A 17,731-nucleotide genomic window follows, 5' to 3' on the forward strand; every position below is an offset into this window, starting at 1 on the left:
GTAACGAAAGCAAGTGAGATGCAATCTGCAATCTATGTTGCAAGTTGGTTGTGAAAAGAAAGGTAAATCTTCGCCCATTTCCATTTCTAGAATCTCAGAGTGGGTGTCGTTTTAAAGCTAGGAATAATTAAGCCACGGGTAACAACCTTGTTACACAACGGGAAAATAAAAAGGTTTAGCTTTTACTAGAGCCAAGTTCACCCTTGATCCTGGCATAAACTCCACCAATTAACATCTCTTACCGCACTATTCAACAACTCGGCATTAAGCAAAAAATAAGCTCAAGGCCAAAGATTTAGTATCAGCGAGAGACCCAAAAGCGCTGCTCTTCATTTCTATTTCGAAGTAATCTACAGCCTTTAAGTCCATTTAAACATCATTTGCAAAATCTCCAGCAACAGTCGGGCAAGCACTGACCGCCAGCTATCCTCTCACACGCACAGGTCGAAACATACCAGCAAAGAGACAAGATAACTTTTATTTGTTCAGCAATCAAAACAATATTCCCGTGTTCTAGCTGCTCTGTAGGACTGTCTTACTCTCAAGTAAGCTTTCACTCGTCTCAATGGAACACTCACTTTTTTTCCTGATCTTCCGCGTCAGGCGAGTTTTGCACAGCGTCTGTCCGTCCTCCTCCTCGGATACTGCAGCCTGAAGAAGCTTGAGGAGGCCTGAATTCTTTAAACAGGGTGGAAGAGGAAGGATAAACTGCAGGATTTCCTCTAATTAAAAAGATTACTGAATCCTACTGATATTTGCATATGTCGCCCAACCATACCGTCTTGAGCTTAAATTGAAACCCATTGTCCCATCTTTAAATCTGATGTGCTGTATTAATGCTGAAGAGGAAAAGACTGCGCTGAGTGAACAAAGACCAAGTTTGCAGGCAGGAAGCCCTGGATTCTGTGCTCGGCATCTTTAAACTTTAGTTTTTTAGCTTTTAATTTGTCAATGGGTTTTAATTCGAATTGTTTTAAATTTGGGCCAAAGTATGTAATTCTTTTAATAATTTTAAATTTTGTATTGGTATGTGTTTTAGTTCTGGCTGTGCACCGCCCTGAGTCCACTAGGAGAAGGGCGGTATGCAAATTGAATAAAATAAATAAATAAACAAACAAACAGACATCTGGTTTATGGGATGAACTGGTGGTTCCTGATTTGCTGATTGGACCATAATGGATTGACTTTGTGGGACATATTTATCAATTGTGGTTTAAAAAATTCAGCACGAGGGATCGTACAAGTAAAGGCATGAGTTGAGCATAAAGAGCAAGCCAGTCATCCTAAGCAATCCTGAAACAATGGTCTGATTTGAACTAGGTTACTAGGACATTTTTGTCTTCACAGATACTCCTCACTTGAGGATCATACTTGGGATTGGCGTTTTCATTAAGCAATGAGGTTGGAGAGCATAATGTCTGATGACCAGCTGCTTAGCAACAACCATTCTGGTAGCTCTGGTTACCATCCTTAAATAAATCACTGCAAGTTGTTAAGCGAGAACTTCTTGTGACTTCGATTTCCTGCTGGTTTCCCCACTGACTTGGGTCATGGGAAGCCAGCAGGAAGGACTGTAAATCGCAATTACATGATTGTGGACACCGATGGCCAGAAATCCACGCCGGCTGCTGAACACCCAGATCACGATTGCATGATCACGAGGGCGCCACAAGAGCAGAACTCATTCAGTGCCATCATACGTTTGAGCAGCATTAAGCAGGACCATCTGTATATAGTCTATCAATCAACTCGTGCCTTTTTGCTATAGGACAGTGATGGTTAACCTTTTTGCCATCACATGCCAGGAGCGGGGGTGGGGGTGGGGTGTGCCCACACCTGTAATTCTATGCAACCTGTGGGACCAGAAGTTGGCAAACGGGCCATTTCCAGCCTCTGGAGGGCCTCCAGTGGGGTGGGAAAGGCCATTTTCGCCCTCCCCAGACTCCTAGAAAGGCTCTGGAGGCTGGGGAGAGAAAAATACGGGCCTTCCCCACCACCACCCGAGGCCCTCCAGAGGCAGGAAACAGCCTGTTTTCCTACTTCTGGTGGGCCCAGAAGGCCCGAAAATCAGCTGGCCAGTGCGCGCATGCACGCAGGAGCTGAGCTTGCATGCCCACCAATACGGCTACATGTGCTACCTGTGGCACGTGTACCATAGGTTCGCCATCACGGCTATAGGACATATCAAGGCTGGGAAACATTGTGAGCCCTATGAAGGTTTAAGCATTTCTTGGCATAGATAGCGATTCTGAGACTTCACGCGCCACTTACAGGTTCAGCATAGTCAAGAGGGGTGCATTGCTTGTTGTTCCTAAGGTGCACCAATGCGCCATTCTGCAGCAGCAACTGAACCACAGCTTCGTAATTTCCTATCACCGCTTTGTGAAGAGGTGTGTTCCCTTGGTTATTGGGAAGGTTAACTGAGGCTCCGTGCTGGAAAAGCAAAAACAGGAAAGAAGGAAAGAAACTTCTGTTACAAGCCAGGCCTGCAAATTTCATAGCCTTCCAATTTCAACTGATTCATTCACGGGCAATACAGTTTAATCTGTGAGGGTCCTGCAAAAAAAGAATTCAAAGAAAATAATATGGTACATAAAACTTCCTTGGTGTTCAAGAGTTGTAAGCGTTAAGTTCCCACTCTTCTTAGAATATCTCCTAAAAACGTTTCTGTAGCAGTTCTTTATTAAAGTCTGAAGAAAAGGCTTTTCCTACGTGTGCTGATTTATCTTTTCAACTGGAAATGCAGAAAATGATCTTTTTCTCTGCAAGGTTACCATGCAATTGACCCCAATCCTTTATTTTCACACGTTTCTTCCCTCAGATTTAAGAGATGATATGCACACTTCTGTGCCTTCTCTTCAACACAGTCTTAAAAGACAAAGCGAGAAAACAACTTGTTTGTTTAAACAGACCCCGTGTTTCTGTAACTTCCAAATGTGAGAAGCAAGCTTCAGTAAAATGAAAACAAATATTTTCAATCTCAATCCTTGCAATCATAAAAAATGAGGAATTGGCTCATGACTACTAAGGCAAAAAGGATAGAAAAACAGGTGAAAAAACAATAATAATGATCCTCTCACCTGTAATAAAATGGCTGCTATCTCCTGATAGCCATTCAAGCAAGCATACATTAAAGGAGTGTTTCCATAAATGTCCTTTTTGTTTTGCTTAACACCGCACTCTATCAGATATTTCACTACCTGTTGAAAAAAGGGGACGTTATAGGTAGTTGAGTTTCAACACAAAACAACAACAAAAATTTCCAATTCCACACATTCGGGGGGGGGGAGGGGAGTATGAAATCTGCTGCTTTAATTATTGATTCTGATTATGTGCCATCAAGTTGGTGTTGACTCCTAGTGGCCAGACAGAGAAGATTTTCTCCATGACAATCTGTGGCCAACCTGGTCTTTTGGCTCCTCCAATGGTGCCCCCATCACTGCAACTGAATCTATCCATCCTCTTCTTTTTCCTTCCACCCTTCCCTGCAATAGAGACTTTTCCAGAGAGCTAGATCTTTGAACTCTGGTACTGGAGAAGACTCTTGCCCTTGGACTGCAAGGCGATCAAGCCGGTCAGTCCTAGAGGAGATGAACCCTGTCTACTCTTTAGACAGCCAGATCCTGAAGATAAAACTCAAATACTTTGGCCACCTAATGAGAAGGAAGGACTCCCTGGAGAAGAGCCTAATGCTGGGAAAGATTGAGGGCAAAAGAAGAAGGGGATGACAGAGGATGAGGTGGCTGGATGGAGTCACTGAAGCAGTCGGCATGAGCTTAAACGGACTCCAGAGGACGGTAGTGGACAGGAAGGCCTGGAGGAACGTTGTCCATGGGGTCGCGATGGGTCAGACCTAACTTCACAACTAACAACAAAATGTCCAAAGTAGGTTAATTTGAACATGATCCATTTGTGCTTCAAGTGACACATCTGGACTGAGCTTTACTTATTAACAGCATGAGCGCAGAGGGTGCTGCAGGTTGTCTAATCATGATCCAAAGGCCAATGTATTCATTCATGAGCTTCCTAGCTGTCCATCTGGGGGCTCACCTGAAAATGGCCATTCTGGCAGGCGAAGTGGAGAGGTCCTGCTTGGTTCACATCTTTGGCTTCAATGTTTGCTCCATGTTTCAACAAGAGAGCTACCAAGTCCACATGCCCATGTAGAGCGGCAACATGCAGTGACATCAAGTCACTTTGGTTGGTAACGTTCACTCCAAGGCCATTCGAAGGCAGCCTGAAGAACTTCTGTTGGGAGATATAAAAGCACACGGGACATTAGCCCAGCATTTCTGCACGATCTAACCCCCACCCCCACCCCACCCCGCTAAGACCAAGACATAACAATCACCAAAACACCATGTTTTTACTTCAAACTTCCTATGTGTTATTGTGAGTAACACCAATGCAAAATGCACCAACATGAAATTATATTGGTTGACCTGGAACTAAAGGAGGAATTTTCAGACGCTGAGAACAATTAATCAAACTCAAAGTAAGAGGCTCTTGATCTGGCAAATTTACAAATTAAAAATGATCATTCTAGATACCATTGGTGATTGGGGGGGGATAAGATGACAAGAAAGACATCAGACTGCTGGGAAAGGAAAATTTTGCTTTACTTGCCTAAGAACAGAACTTCCCTGAAGCAGAGGATGAGACAATGCCCGAACAAGCTGTAGAAGAGACAGCTGAGATGAAGGCTATCAAGCCATCTTCTTTGGAAAAACCTTCTACTCCTCTCCTTAACAGTGAAATGAATTTCCCTCAATTAGCCACCCAATCCTTACCAACAGCCCATTTAGTAGAAAAGCAGCTTTTTTTCCCCAGCAGCTCATGGGAACATCTTTAGAAGACAAGTGCGATTAATCACAGATTTCTTACAAGCCAAGTCACAACATACGTGCCAAACCAATAGGAGCATCCACCAACCTTTTGCACAGGGCTGCATCTAGAACACTGACACAAGGGATGGCATAATTCTGGGGTCCCCATATTGCCGGCTTCCTTGGGATCTTCCAGATCATCATCTCCCCATTCCAAGAGATAACGCACCTAGAATAAATGCCGAGGGTTGGAAAACACGTGAGGATCTTCAGATCTCATTCTCTACTCCAGTGATCCATCTTTATAAACTCTGCACCCTTTTCTTAAGGAGTCTCACAGATTTCTTGCCCTAATTAAAAATTCACCTAACAGAAGAAGCTTAGACTAAAACATTTGGCCTTTGGAAATCTACTTTTCTGCCTGAAAGGATTTTTGCCCACCTGGGCATACAGAAGCATTTTGAAATCTTATCACTCTGGAGGTTTGCCATTCTTCAGCCCGGGGGGTAAAGATGTCATTTCCAGCAAGAACAGCACAGCTGTCTGGTATTTCCCCAGAAACGGGCAAATTAAATAAGACATGCCAGGAGACATAATGTGGCCCCTCGTGACATTTCATTTCCTACCAGGCGAGCGATAGAACGGTTAAATGTTCTCGCTGCCAAGATGAATTTGCTAAGGAGATGTGATCTAAATTAGAAAAGACAGCCCCCTCTTAATCTAGACTTTGATGTTGTCCTCTGTTCAATCCTTTTAGCCGGGATTGCTGGAGATTAAAAACCAGAAGGCTTTGCACCAGAATAGGCCAATGTCTTTCCTCGGCTCTTGCTGCTATTTTATTGATCTTTTCAATATGCTTCGTGTTTGAATGCCAGAATGCTAATTTTTATCTAGAAGAAATACACTTTGTTTGCAAAAAACTCAACACTTTGCTCCCCCAGTCAGAAATGAGGGAAGCATGGTTACAAGCATTGTACAGAGGAAAAGATTTTTTTTTTTTAAACAAACACTGCTGTTTAAAAACCCAGCCTGTGCTCATCTAGATCTAGAGGAAAAATTCTGTTAGACCAGATGTTTTTAGTGCCCTTCACCTCTGGCCAGGAACTGACCTTCTTCTTGGCACTTTAAGTGATATAACCTATTTGCATGCCTCCTTTTTCAGGTCCAGTCAACATCTCCTAAAGCAGAGTCTCGTTGTCTACATCACATCACAGTTTGCTAGAAACCTACATCATACATGGTTACGGAGAAACCATAATGGTTGTGTTCATATAATTGTGAAGCCAAGCCAACCCAATCATGTGTAGACCAAAGCAAAGCAAATGTGTGAGAACTGTAACTCTAAATCAGGAGTGTCCAACCCTGGTAGCTTTAAGACTTGAAGACTTCAACTCCCAGAATTCCCCAGTCAACACTGGCTGGGGAATTCTGGGAGTTGAAGTCCACAAGTCTTAAAGTTGCCACAATTGGACACCCCCACTCTAAATATTCATCTTTTAGCTCCTATCTCCCAGATAACCGACTCTGATGTAGGAAACTCTTAATTTCTCACAACAAAACCTGGAAGTAGAGACAAACCTTTTCTGTGTAATTGCTTTATATGACAACTTGCCTGGCTTTTAGATTAAGGAGAGAGTTAAATCTTCCAAGACCCAATAAGTACATTCTCCTACCATATTAAACTGGGGCTATCTAGGATTAGATTTCGATTGACTTAACACAGTGCACAAATTCAGCGATTAACAGTTTCACGAATCAAGCAGAATCGTGCGTACCCAGCCAGCGTCCGCCATTTTGCAAAGAAAAGATATTATGGGGGTTGGGGAAAAGATGGAAGCTATCCGGAGAAGCTCTGAATATGGACAGAATGGTGGCATCATCCTGGCTTCACCTTAAATTACAAAACATCTTAAGACAGTTCTTTATCTTCTTAGCCCTTCTCTTTTGAGATACAAGAATTCCTGGCAGGGCAGCAAACGCTCTTATTCATTGCTAATCCACCCTTTATACAATCCTTGGATTCAAGCCATATTTAGGGTTTCAATTTTCAATCCTGGCAGAGGGAAAGATCATCTATGATGCCCGACCATGGTTTATTGCATAAGCAGTAACACAATAAAGGAGAATATTTGTAGCTCGGGTTGAAGTGAAGGGTCCTTGGTGCTTTGTTGTTTTCTTACAGATGTTTCATTAGCCAAACTAGGTAACAGCATCAGTGCTAGTTGCATAACTAGCCGAGGTGGCGCAGTGGTTAGAGTGCAAGTACTGCAGCTGACTGCTAGTTCAGCAGGTCAGCGGATCAAATCTCACTGGCTCAAGGTTGACTCAGCCTTCCATCCTTCCGAGGTGGGTAAAATGAGGACCCAGATTGTTGGGGGCAATATGCTATTTAGTATACTGTCGATTGTTGTAAGCCGCCCAGAGTCCTCGGAGAGCGGGCGGCATAGAAATATGATTAATAAAATAAAATAAATAAATAAATAACATAATCCATGGAAAATAAAGTTATGCCCCAGTTTTAATATAATAGGAGGATGTACCTGCTGGGTCTTGAAGATTAAGTGTTTTGTCCACCACCAGCCAAGTTGTCATGTAAAACAATTTCATGTAAAAGTTTATGCACGAATTACTTAGATAACAAACTGATATATGGTTGTATTCTGTGGACATTAGGTTTCAATTGGGCTACAAAATTTTTTCAAATTTTTTTTTTTAAAAAAATTCTACATATATAAAAACTACAAATGGTATAATTTGCCTTGTTGGCGAGTGTCACAACTGTAAAGGCTTTCAGAGAGTAAAATTGCTATGGCAATTTTTCTATCATCCCTGGAGACAGTAAATAATGCAAATTATAGGATGGGGAGCACCAAGTTAATATTGCTCTGTAGAAAAGATTTTTGAAAAGCAAAACTTTGCTTTTTATCTCGTATATCTATAAAACCTGCAGCTCTGTTACTACCATTAGACCTTCCGTGTCTTCTTGTTCAGAACTGATACTGCTATTATAGAACAATGAAGTCTTGCCAAGCATGGATCCAGTGAACTGCTCTTACCATCTCCAAATCTCCATCAGCAACTGCTCTTAACAGTTTGTCCACCTACAGAATAAACAACACCAGAAAAAAAAAGAAAGCATGTTTATCTGAACTGGCATCTATTATGGAATTGATATACAATATTGCAAAGATGGATTTTGCCCAGAAACTGCAGCACATACAGAACAGGCTATGAACATGTTAAATGGTTGCTGAAGCTGAAGGTTTGATTTGACATAAAAGGATCCTAAAATTTAGACACCGGGATAGAAAGCCGGTTTGGTCTAATGATTAAGACACCACGCTAAAAAGTAGGATAACGTGAGTTCAAGCCACACTTTAGCCATGAAAGCCGGCTGGGTGAGCTTGGGCAGGTCGCTATCTCTCAGCTTAAACCTCCTCACAGAGTTATTGTTGTGAAGAAAATAGAAGGAGGAAGGTGTATTGTATTCACGGCTTTGAGTTATTTGTAAAAATAATAAAGGCAGGATACAAATGAATGAATGAATAAGTGAATGAATGAATGAGTGAGTGAATGAACAAAAGAACAAATAAATATCTTAAAGATGTCCTTCACTGTTACAAATCTAGTTGATTGCTAAGTGAAAGAATCATGCATTACCTATCTTGTAAACAGGCTTCTTAGTAGCAGCCCTTTCATTCTGAAATGTGTGAGATGCTTAACAATTTTGAGCTTTTAAGCTCCGGTTAAAGATCATCCTCCTCCCACTTCCCAGTAGACATCTGTGCTATCATCTCTTTCATTTTGTATATTTCATCATCTGCATTCATCTACTTCAATCTGAAGTTGGCAGCGCATGAGGGGGCATCTATGCATCCTCGGCCTCCCGAATCTGCCAATCAAACGGACGAAGCCTGATGCTATTTAAGAAGGAGCAACAAATGGAAGCTATATTAGAACTTGGACTGCCCTGCCAAATGCTCACCAGATCATCAGCTTACCTCTTTATAATTAGATTGGGTTTCTTCTGGTGTTGTCACTGGTATTATGAAAGATAAACTGGAGGTGGATGATATTTGGCTGATGGTGTCTTCACAACACGAGGAAGATCGGACGGGTGACTAGGGGATCCCGTAAAGAAATCAAAAGGAAAAAGTTGGCTGCATCCCTCATTTATTTAAAAAGATTTTTGAAAAGCAAAACTTTGCTTTTTATCTCATATATCTATAAAACCGGCAGCTCTGTTACTACCATTAGACCTTCCGTGTCTTCTTGTTCAGAGCTGATACTGCTACTATAGAACAATGAAGCCTGTTTTTATTCGAAAATCTACTTTTCTGGTGAAAAATAATGCTCCCAGGTAGGACTATCAAAATTCAGCGCAAGAATACTACATCAACCAGGAATCATCATCATCATTTAATGACCCCATAATCCCTTGCGTGGTGAAGTCTGGCCAATTGAATGGAGCTAGGAGTGTGTTTTAATGGCCGGATGCCTTTCCTGTCACCAATGCGGAGTTTTGTTCAGTAGATGTATTTTAATTGTGCCCAGAGAGAGAAATATCTGCCTCTACCTAGGATCGAAATCACAGCCTCCTGATTCTAAGACGAGAACTCCACCTCTAGGCCACTGCACCACTCTTACTACATCAACCAGGAATGGCATTTTAAAAACGGCCCAGATGAAACTACATAAATAGACTCCATACATACACAATGCACACATGTAAGTGGAACTGCAACAGTTTTAAGTTGTCATATGGAATAGTCCTCATTTATTTAACAGCTGATCAGGAGGATGCCTCTAAGCCAGGAGTGTCAAACTCAAGGTTTGGGGGCTGGATCCAGCCCGTGGGGCCAACCTGGAAACAGCGAACGACTGGCCTGCGGTGCCTCTGCCAACGAAAACGGAGTTCGCGAGAGCCGGTGTGCCCCCCACCCTCCACCCCAAGGTCTGTTTTTGCTGGCAGAGAGTTGCAGGAGGCCATTGCAGCCAAAAACGTAGCTCAGGAGCCCGTTTTTGCTGGCAGAGCGCTCGGGCCACCACAGGTGCCCGCTGGCACAAGTGACATCATGCTGGCCATGCCCACCCTGGCCCCCTGAGGTCAAACACAACCCTGATATGGCCCTCAAGGAAATTGAGTTTGATACCCCTGCTCTAAGCTAAGAGTTGGGACCAATCCTTTGCATTACCTGAGAAGCATGTTGTCCTTTTTCAAAAGTGAGGTAGTTCAGTTCCATTAAGGAAACAATCTGCAGAGAGATTAAAACCCAATGAGCCAGAAGTGCAGATCTCAAGAAATTAACCACCTGGATATCCTATAGGCCTGTGTTTCTCAACCTTGGAAGCTTGAAGATGGGTGGACTTCAACTCCCAGAAGCCCCCAGCCAGCGCTGCTGGCTGGGGGACTCTGGGAGTTGAAGTCCACCCATCTTCAAGCTACCAAGGTTGAGAAACACTGCTATAGGCTACCAGCAAATAAAGGAACGGAATTCATAGATGGTGCTAAATTATAATAAAGCCTGTTTTCTTATGGTGAACATATTGAGTGTACTCAACCATTGTGGCTTGTAAACCATTTTTTTTTTTACCTCAGATGTTTTCTGTAAACACAACCAACTGTGGGTGTTTCAAGAAAATCCAGTGAAAGAAAAATGGCCTAACTATAATATCCAAAAAAATTTAAAAGAAGCTAGTCAAGTGCCTTTTAGGGTCACACAGGGTCTTTTTGGTAGCTTCACAACAAAAATTTAGGCAAAGTGAAAAAAATAATAATTAAGCCAAGCATAGTAGTAATAAACTTGGAACTGGTTAAGATTTTAAGATGTCACAAGTCTGCTTGTGGGGAGGGCAAAAAACAGGCCTACCAAGCCCACCATGCCATTGTGAGCCAAAAGTGGGGGGAGCACAGGGGGGTCGTGCATACATGCACAGGGGACGGGGAACATAGAATTACAGGTGTGGGCACGCACACGCGCAACCCACCCCCCCGCGCTCCCCCCACTTTTGGCACGCGATGGCAAAAAGGTTAAGCCATCACTGCTCTAGGTGGTTAACAAGTACCGTTGAATTCAATGCGCATTGCACAGGTGTCTCTTTCATCCGGTTGAGAATGCCTGGGTTGGCTCCATTCTGCAGGAGGACTTCGATGATCCCTTGGTAGCCCCAGCGAGCAGCTATGTGAAGAGGAGTGTCTCCTTTTTCATTACCAATATCTAGCTTGCAAGAATGGACATCATAGTAAACCAGAGCCTTCACGCACTACGAAGTTAAAACAGAAGATATAAGAACTTTGCATGAAGGCCATGGCTTATACACAGCCTGAAGGAAGCTGCTCCTTCCAGAGATTAACCCTGCTATGCCATGAATGCTTGAACACCAAAATCTCCTCTCAGACAACACACACACAACAGGGTTAAGCACCACGCACACAATTCACACATTTTTCCATATAGCATAAGAGCAAGGAGACCGACTGTTCCGAGCATTGCCCTCAAGATTTTGACTTTCAAAGAACCACAACAGCAACAAGCCCACTATCAGGAGACACCCATGTCTTCATCCAGACTATCTTTGGATTTCCCCCCCCCCCGTGGAATGTTTTAATTGCCTGCAATTTTGGGTTAGCGTGCATTGGATTTAATGTGTTTCAGAGAAACCTTGCAAGGCTAGTAGTAATGTCTTGAGCTCCCGAAACAGAGAAAGAATGGGGTAAAAATAATTTGAATCAATGAATAGCCTATTTTTACATTTCATATCCGCAAGAATAACTGAACGCCTGATAGGAAAGGAAACTAAAACATTTGGAATTTGTTTGCCTCTCAAAAGAGATGGAAAATAAAGTTATGGTCCAAATGACATTTCACTAGCTTCAGCGGGCGTTTCCAATCTTGGCAACTTTAAGACTTGCGGATTTCAACTCCCAGAATTCCTCAGGAAGGAATTCTGGGAGTTGAAGTCCACAAGCCTTAAAGTTGCCAAGATTAAAAAGATAAAGGTAAAGGTTCCCCTCGCACATATGTGCTAGTCGTTCCAACTCTAAGGGGCGGTGCTCATCTCCGTTTCAAAGCCGAAGAGCCAGCGCTGTCCGAAGACGCTGTTGCCTTCCCACCAAAGGTGGTCCCTATTTTTCTACTTGCATTTTTTACGTGCTTTCGAACTGCTAGGTTGGCAGAAGCTGGGACAAGAAACGGGAGCTCACCCTGTTACACGGCACTAGAGATTCGAACCACTGAACTGCCAACCTTTCAGTCGACAAGCTCAGCATCTTAGCCACTGAGCCACCATGTCCCACCTTGCCAAGATTGGAGACCCCCCTAAACTACAGAACTGAAGGACATCTAGGAGAACTGCTGTTTTAAACTATCTACTTACGTCTTCATGCCCATAAGTGCAGGCTAAATGGAGTGCAGTGTTGCCATTATTATCCTGAGCTTCCGTGCTTGATTTATAATGTAGTAAGAGGAGCTGAAAATAAAAGGAAAAAGCCAATGTTATCCAGAGAAGAAGTCATAATAGGCTGGTATATCTACTGGGCGCCTTATCATTTCTGAAACCAAATGAAATCACTAATGCCCATCTTCCCTTTCAGCTACCTTTTTGGACCGAGCTGCAAACTGGCATGAAAACATCTCACTTTGCACTATTGAAAAACCAATGCAAAGTTACCACCGAGCTACCCAGACCTTTCTACCAATAGGTAAACACTGCTTGCCACTTCAAAGAACAGCTACAGAAAATAAAAATTCCTTAAGCTAAGTTAATCAGTGGAACAACTTATCTCCAGAAGTTATCAGTTCATCGCTGAAGGCTTTCAAGAAGAGCGTGGACAGCCATTTGTCCAGCCTAGAAGTCTTCCAAGATCCCTTCCAACTCTTATTCTGCTAAATTAATATATAATTTCTGGCAAAATGGGACTTTAGTGCTATGCTTCAAAAAGTTGCCTTAAATAATGTTTAGTACCAACCCAAGAGATTTCAAGCTACTCTGTAATTTTACATCCAACTGTTTCAATAATGGGGGTTTCACGCACGGCTCTTGCCTTTTACACCGTCCTTCAATTTTTCACACCTCCATCCACACTCACTCCCAAAGAATCTTACACTCTACTTTTGTCAACTAGAAGAATATCACATGCTGAAGAAGCTCACCAAGAGCTACCGCCTCCTGCAAAATTCACAAGGACTTTTATGGATGATGATAACCATGAAGACTTGAAGTCAACATTCCCAGGGTCCTCTCAGTGAAGGCCCAATGACATTGCTGCCAGTAAAACTGATTCTAAAAGCTGGCATTTTGCTCTGATATATAGCAGCTTGCTCTTTCTTTTATTTATTTTTTATTATAAAAGTTTTCCATTTTTATTTCTCATAAAACATATATAAATGTACAATCTTTTTAACCTTTCTTATCACACATATTATCTTTTGGGTTCCATATTGATTCATTCTTCACCCTAAAACTTTTAAAATACATTCGGAGTTGCTCTTCTACCATTCCATATCTCCCTTCTTCCACAACCACCATTCCTCTCCTTCTCTCCTCTTACCCTTCCCTCCCTTCTTCTACTCTTTTCAACTTTCTTCTTTCCTCCTCTCCTCTCCTTCCCCTCCTCTCCTTCCCCTTCCTTTCCCCAGCTCCTCCCCTCTTCCTCTCTTTCTAACCCTCTCTCCTACTCTTATTTCCCCTACCTTTCTTCCTCACCTTTTCCCTTTCTTCTCTGTCTCTCTCTTTTTTCCTCCCTTCTCCTCTCTCCTTCCTCCCTGTCCTTCTACTCCTCTCTCCCTTCCCTCTCTGTTGTTGTGTCCATTTTCAATTCAATATTTTGTCAAGATAATATTCGAGCAACCCCGATCTTATATTTACCCACATTTTCCTTTCAATTTCTTTTCTATTTTGCTGGTTCTTTTATTAAAAGAACTTTTTTTTTAACTTAAGAGCATCAAGAAACCTGACGGTGGATAGCAGCAGAGGTGGCCGGAACCATTTGGTAACGAATGACTTTGGAAACATGTGAAGCACTTTTCATGAATATAAATTTGATAAAACTGAATGGTTTTCTCCAGTCCATCTTCCCCCAGCCCCCCCACCCCGCCAACTCCTGAATCCCAAAAATGGTGGAAGATGCAGCTTCATCAATCAAAATGTTTTATTCATGTTTGGCTATTTATGGAGACGTTATTATAATGCCTGCAAAAGACACCGGGAAGCGGGCAGGGAAGAACTGAAGGCTAAATGCATCCGTTCTTTGGGCTGCAGTCCAGCATCAGTATAAATTTAAAAAAAAAAAAAAAAAAATCCATACGCAAAGCCAACATTTCCATTAGGTAGAGTGGGGCCACCAACTCTAGGAGGAAAGGCAAGAGCAAGGAATAGAAGCAGGGATGAAATCCAGCAGGTTCTGACAGGTTCTGGAGAACCGGTAGCGGAAATTTTGAGCAGTTCGGAGAACCGGCAAATACCACCTCTGCCTGGCCCCAGAGTGGGATGGGAATGGAGATTTTGCAAAATCCTTCCCTTGGAGTGGGGAGGGAATGGAGATTTTGCAATATCCTTCCCCTGGAGTGGGGAGGGAATGGGGATTTTGCAGTATCCTTCCCCTGGAGTGGGGTGGGAATGGAGATTTTGCAGTATCCTTCTCCTGGCACGCCCACCAAGCCACGCCCAGCAAGCCATGCCATGCCCACAGAACCGGTAGTAAAAAAACTTGGATTTCACCACTCAATAAAAGCCAAAGGTTAGCGAAGAATCCTCAGCTAATAGGAATGTTAGCTAAGGGCCCTGGGAGGGATAATCCATCTAGCTAAATTCACTTAACAACCATGTTACTCACTTAGTAACTGCAGCGCTTCCCTTAACAACTGTGGCAAGGAAAGTCGTAAAATAGGGGGCAAAACTCACTTAACGACGGTCTTCCTTAGCCACGGAAATTTCAGGCACAATTGTGGGTCGTAAGTCAAGGACTTACTCCCTGTATTCTTAAAAAGCCATCATGCCACTATTAAAGTAACCAAGCCCCAGATTTTGCTGTCGGGCGACTCAATGCTGGAAAAAAAAACCTGGATGTTCTTTGTTGTCTTGTCTATCATTAAAACCAAATGACACATAACACAATGTGAGTCACAAACTGCTTGTAGCTTACTGTAACGTTCTGATATCCTTTTCGACAGGCGAGATGAAGAGGTGTTGACCCGTGGTAATCCGTGGCAGTGACAACAGCGCCTTTGGAGACTAGCAAGTCAATTAACAGGGCTTGCCCTGGAGGGGGGGAAAAGGAAAGAAACTTGCTCATTACCACCTACATGGTACCATGTGGCTGTGTGTTTGTCTTTTTTTTTTACAAGCATGTTGCATTTCAGAGTCTGAAATGTTTTGATCTAGGCCTCCCAAGATCATGAAGCAGACTCCTCATCCCGACAAAACCTCTTCTATTTAAGTTAAAGAGAATTCCTCTCCAGCAAAGTCCCGGCAAACAGTCTTTCATGAGATTTCACAACTACAGACCTTTATCAGGCTTGGAGAGTTGCCAGGCCGATATCTTCCAAACGCCGGGCTGTAGCAGCAGCAATTACTTGGCAAGAAGTCGGGAACAGATATTCATCCTCATGAACTGAACTAATTGTCTCCTGCAAACTCCCCTCCCCTTCGCTCCTCTTTATTCCCTATGGGAGGGGCCATTCATCGCCCACCTGTGGCCTTACTCCCAAGTCGACCCTTGTTCTTTAGCTGTTCCCTTCGTCTGGTAACTCTGTGCATGCGCACACTGGGAACAGGCTCCAGCTGTTTGTCTGCCTCACTAATGTCCGACTCTGAAGGCAGCTGATAACTGTCGGACGGCCCTGGCTCCCTCTCTGCCTCTGACGCAGAGCCCTCATCAGAGCCTTCCCCAGACTCCAGGACTGGCCCATGTTCCTCCCCAACCTCCTCACTGTCTGAGTCTGCCACCAGCTGCGCTTTACTTATCTTTATCTTCTCAGCTGATTGGCGCAGGAGAGCGGATTGCCGCGCCTCAGCTGTGTTACTCCCAAGTGGTAACACAGAAGGTTAGTATTTGTAAAGCTGCGCAGGCCCGCACAGCGCGTGTTAGGCGCACGATCACCGAACCGGTTGTTAAACCAGCAGCATCCCACCACTGGTTTGAAACCTTCAGAACATCCAACTGAGCTGAAGGATTTCTGATTGTATTGGAAAAGGCTATGCTACCACATTTGAAAAATTGGGGGGGGGGATTGCAGCGCTCACCATAAATAGCAGCTACATGAAGTGGAGTAAATCCCTGATCATCTCTAGAAAATGGTGTAACAATCGAAGGATCATTCAGCTTCCTTAATGCAATAATAAAAGACACGATCAAACTCAAGCAGAATACAAGTGTTTTAATGTCCTCACAGCTTTTTCTGCCCAAAAGAAGTACCATACTATGGACCCTATTGGGACACGGTGGTTGCAAGGCCACCCGTTATAATTCTGCTGTCCTCTGAACTTGCTCTTCTGTCAGCTTCAATCCTTTCCTCCTAAAAATAATGGCATCACCCATCGGCATTGACAAATTCACCGTCTGTCAATTGCAAAGGGCAGCTTTTACTTGGAACAGCTTACATCCTGTGACCGATACCTCTCACACTATCAAACACCCACATCTGTCTATCCCAGGTCCTTGGGAAGGACTCGATAGGTGGATAGAAATGCCAGATCCAGTCTGAACATCTGGCTGACTCTGCAACAAACAATAATACTGGCCTGTCTTACTAAGGCTTGGGAAGATGACTGAATGAATGCCTGAATAATCCTTATGCACATGCAGACCATAATCTGGCATTAAATCTGAATTAAGCCACTGAAAGCAGAATCAAATGTCTTAACTTTCGTTCTGAATCACTGGGGATAAACCCTTGGGAGAGAAAGAAAAAAAAACCTCTTACCCAGAAACTAGCTTCTCACATTTGTCACAAAAGCAGAGCGGATGGCACATGTTTTGCAAAGCATCCTTATCGCTGTCTCCTTGGCTCAGTAACTGTTCTACTTCTTCTTGGTTGCCCGAAGCAACATGCTGCAAAGAAGAATGAGAGAGACACATCTGGGCAGGTTCAAAACCCAAAACTCAAACAGAGAAGACACCACAAGAGGAGAAAGTCCTTGGAGGACCGTAAGGAGGACTCAAGGTCAGTTCTCACATCACAGCAATTGGTAGATGAGCAGGCCGGTGTGTTTCCATCACAAGTCCCTGGTTTATTGCCTACCAATAATTCAAGTTCTAGACTGCATATCCACTGTGACATCTCTATAACTGTTAAAACTGTAAAAACTAATGGGTGTCTACTCAAATCCTGCAAACAACAACATGCCTTATTCAATCTGAACAGGTATAAACAATTTCCTCCGATTGCCATATTAAGTCCTATTGCCGTGATGGCGAACCTGTGGCACGCATGCCAGAGGTGGCACGCAGAGCCCCTCTGTGATGGCACGAATAGCCATCACCCCAGTTCAGGTCCACTGCGCATGCCATCTCCCGCCATCCAACTGGTCTTTGGGTCTCTGCCACGCATGCGCGGGGGGGGGCAGGGTGCATGTGGGGAGCATGCACACATGCATAAAGGGAACACGTGTGGGGGGGCCACGCGCACATACGTGGGGGCAGAGCAAATGCACAGGGGCCACACGCGCATTGCATTTTGGAGATATGGGTGCCCACGCGCTCACGCGCTTTGGGCGCTCGATCCAGAAAAGGTTAGCCATCACTGTGCTATTGGAACTGTGGTTCCAATACACCTGGGGGAAAAAACCAGGTTGGAAAAGGCAGGTGTGAGATTACAAATTTTGCTCTCTATGATATATTTCCATAAGCTATTTTAAAAATGTAAGAATTACACCATTTAACAAGACAGGAGTGGTGTCCAAAC

General features: G+C 43.5%; 1 protein-coding gene across 5 annotated transcripts in view; it reads right to left on the reverse strand.

Annotated features, from left to right (window-relative positions):
* The window catches only part of ANKRD27 (ankyrin repeat domain 27), a 47,897-nt gene that overhangs the window by 4,345 nt on the left and 25,821 nt on the right, over positions 1–17,731 (reverse strand). For 3 of the 5 annotated variants that reach the window (XM_034425747.2, XM_034425750.3, XM_034425748.3), the window contains exons 14-26: positions 16,751–16,878; positions 16,071–16,153; positions 14,971–15,086; positions 12,204–12,296; positions 10,893–11,090; positions 10,022–10,081; positions 8,828–8,947; positions 7,883–7,927; positions 4,933–5,055; positions 4,051–4,248; positions 3,081–3,200; positions 2,272–2,433; positions 579–678 (exon numbers count right to left, since the gene is read on the reverse strand). In XM_034425747.2, coding sequence (XP_034281638.2) covers positions 579–678; positions 2,272–2,433; positions 3,081–3,200; positions 4,051–4,248; positions 4,933–5,055; positions 7,883–7,927; positions 8,828–8,947; positions 10,022–10,081; positions 10,893–11,090; positions 12,204–12,296; positions 14,971–15,086; positions 16,071–16,153; positions 16,751–16,878 — 1,546 coding nt within the window. The remainder of the gene's footprint in view (positions 1–578; positions 679–2,271; positions 2,434–3,080; positions 3,201–4,050; positions 4,249–4,932; positions 5,056–7,882; positions 7,928–8,827; positions 8,948–10,021; positions 10,082–10,892; positions 11,091–12,203; positions 12,297–14,970; positions 15,087–16,070; positions 16,154–16,750; positions 16,879–17,731) is intronic. The other 2 variants (XM_087877216.1, XM_087877217.1) reach the window with 1 other exon arrangement.

This window comes from Pantherophis guttatus, chromosome 11 (genome assembly GCF_059756535.1).
Source record: "Pantherophis guttatus breed Tessera chromosome 11, ASM5975653v1, whole genome shotgun sequence".
Classification (NCBI taxonomy): domain Eukaryota; kingdom Metazoa; phylum Chordata; class Lepidosauria; order Squamata; family Colubridae; genus Pantherophis; species Pantherophis guttatus.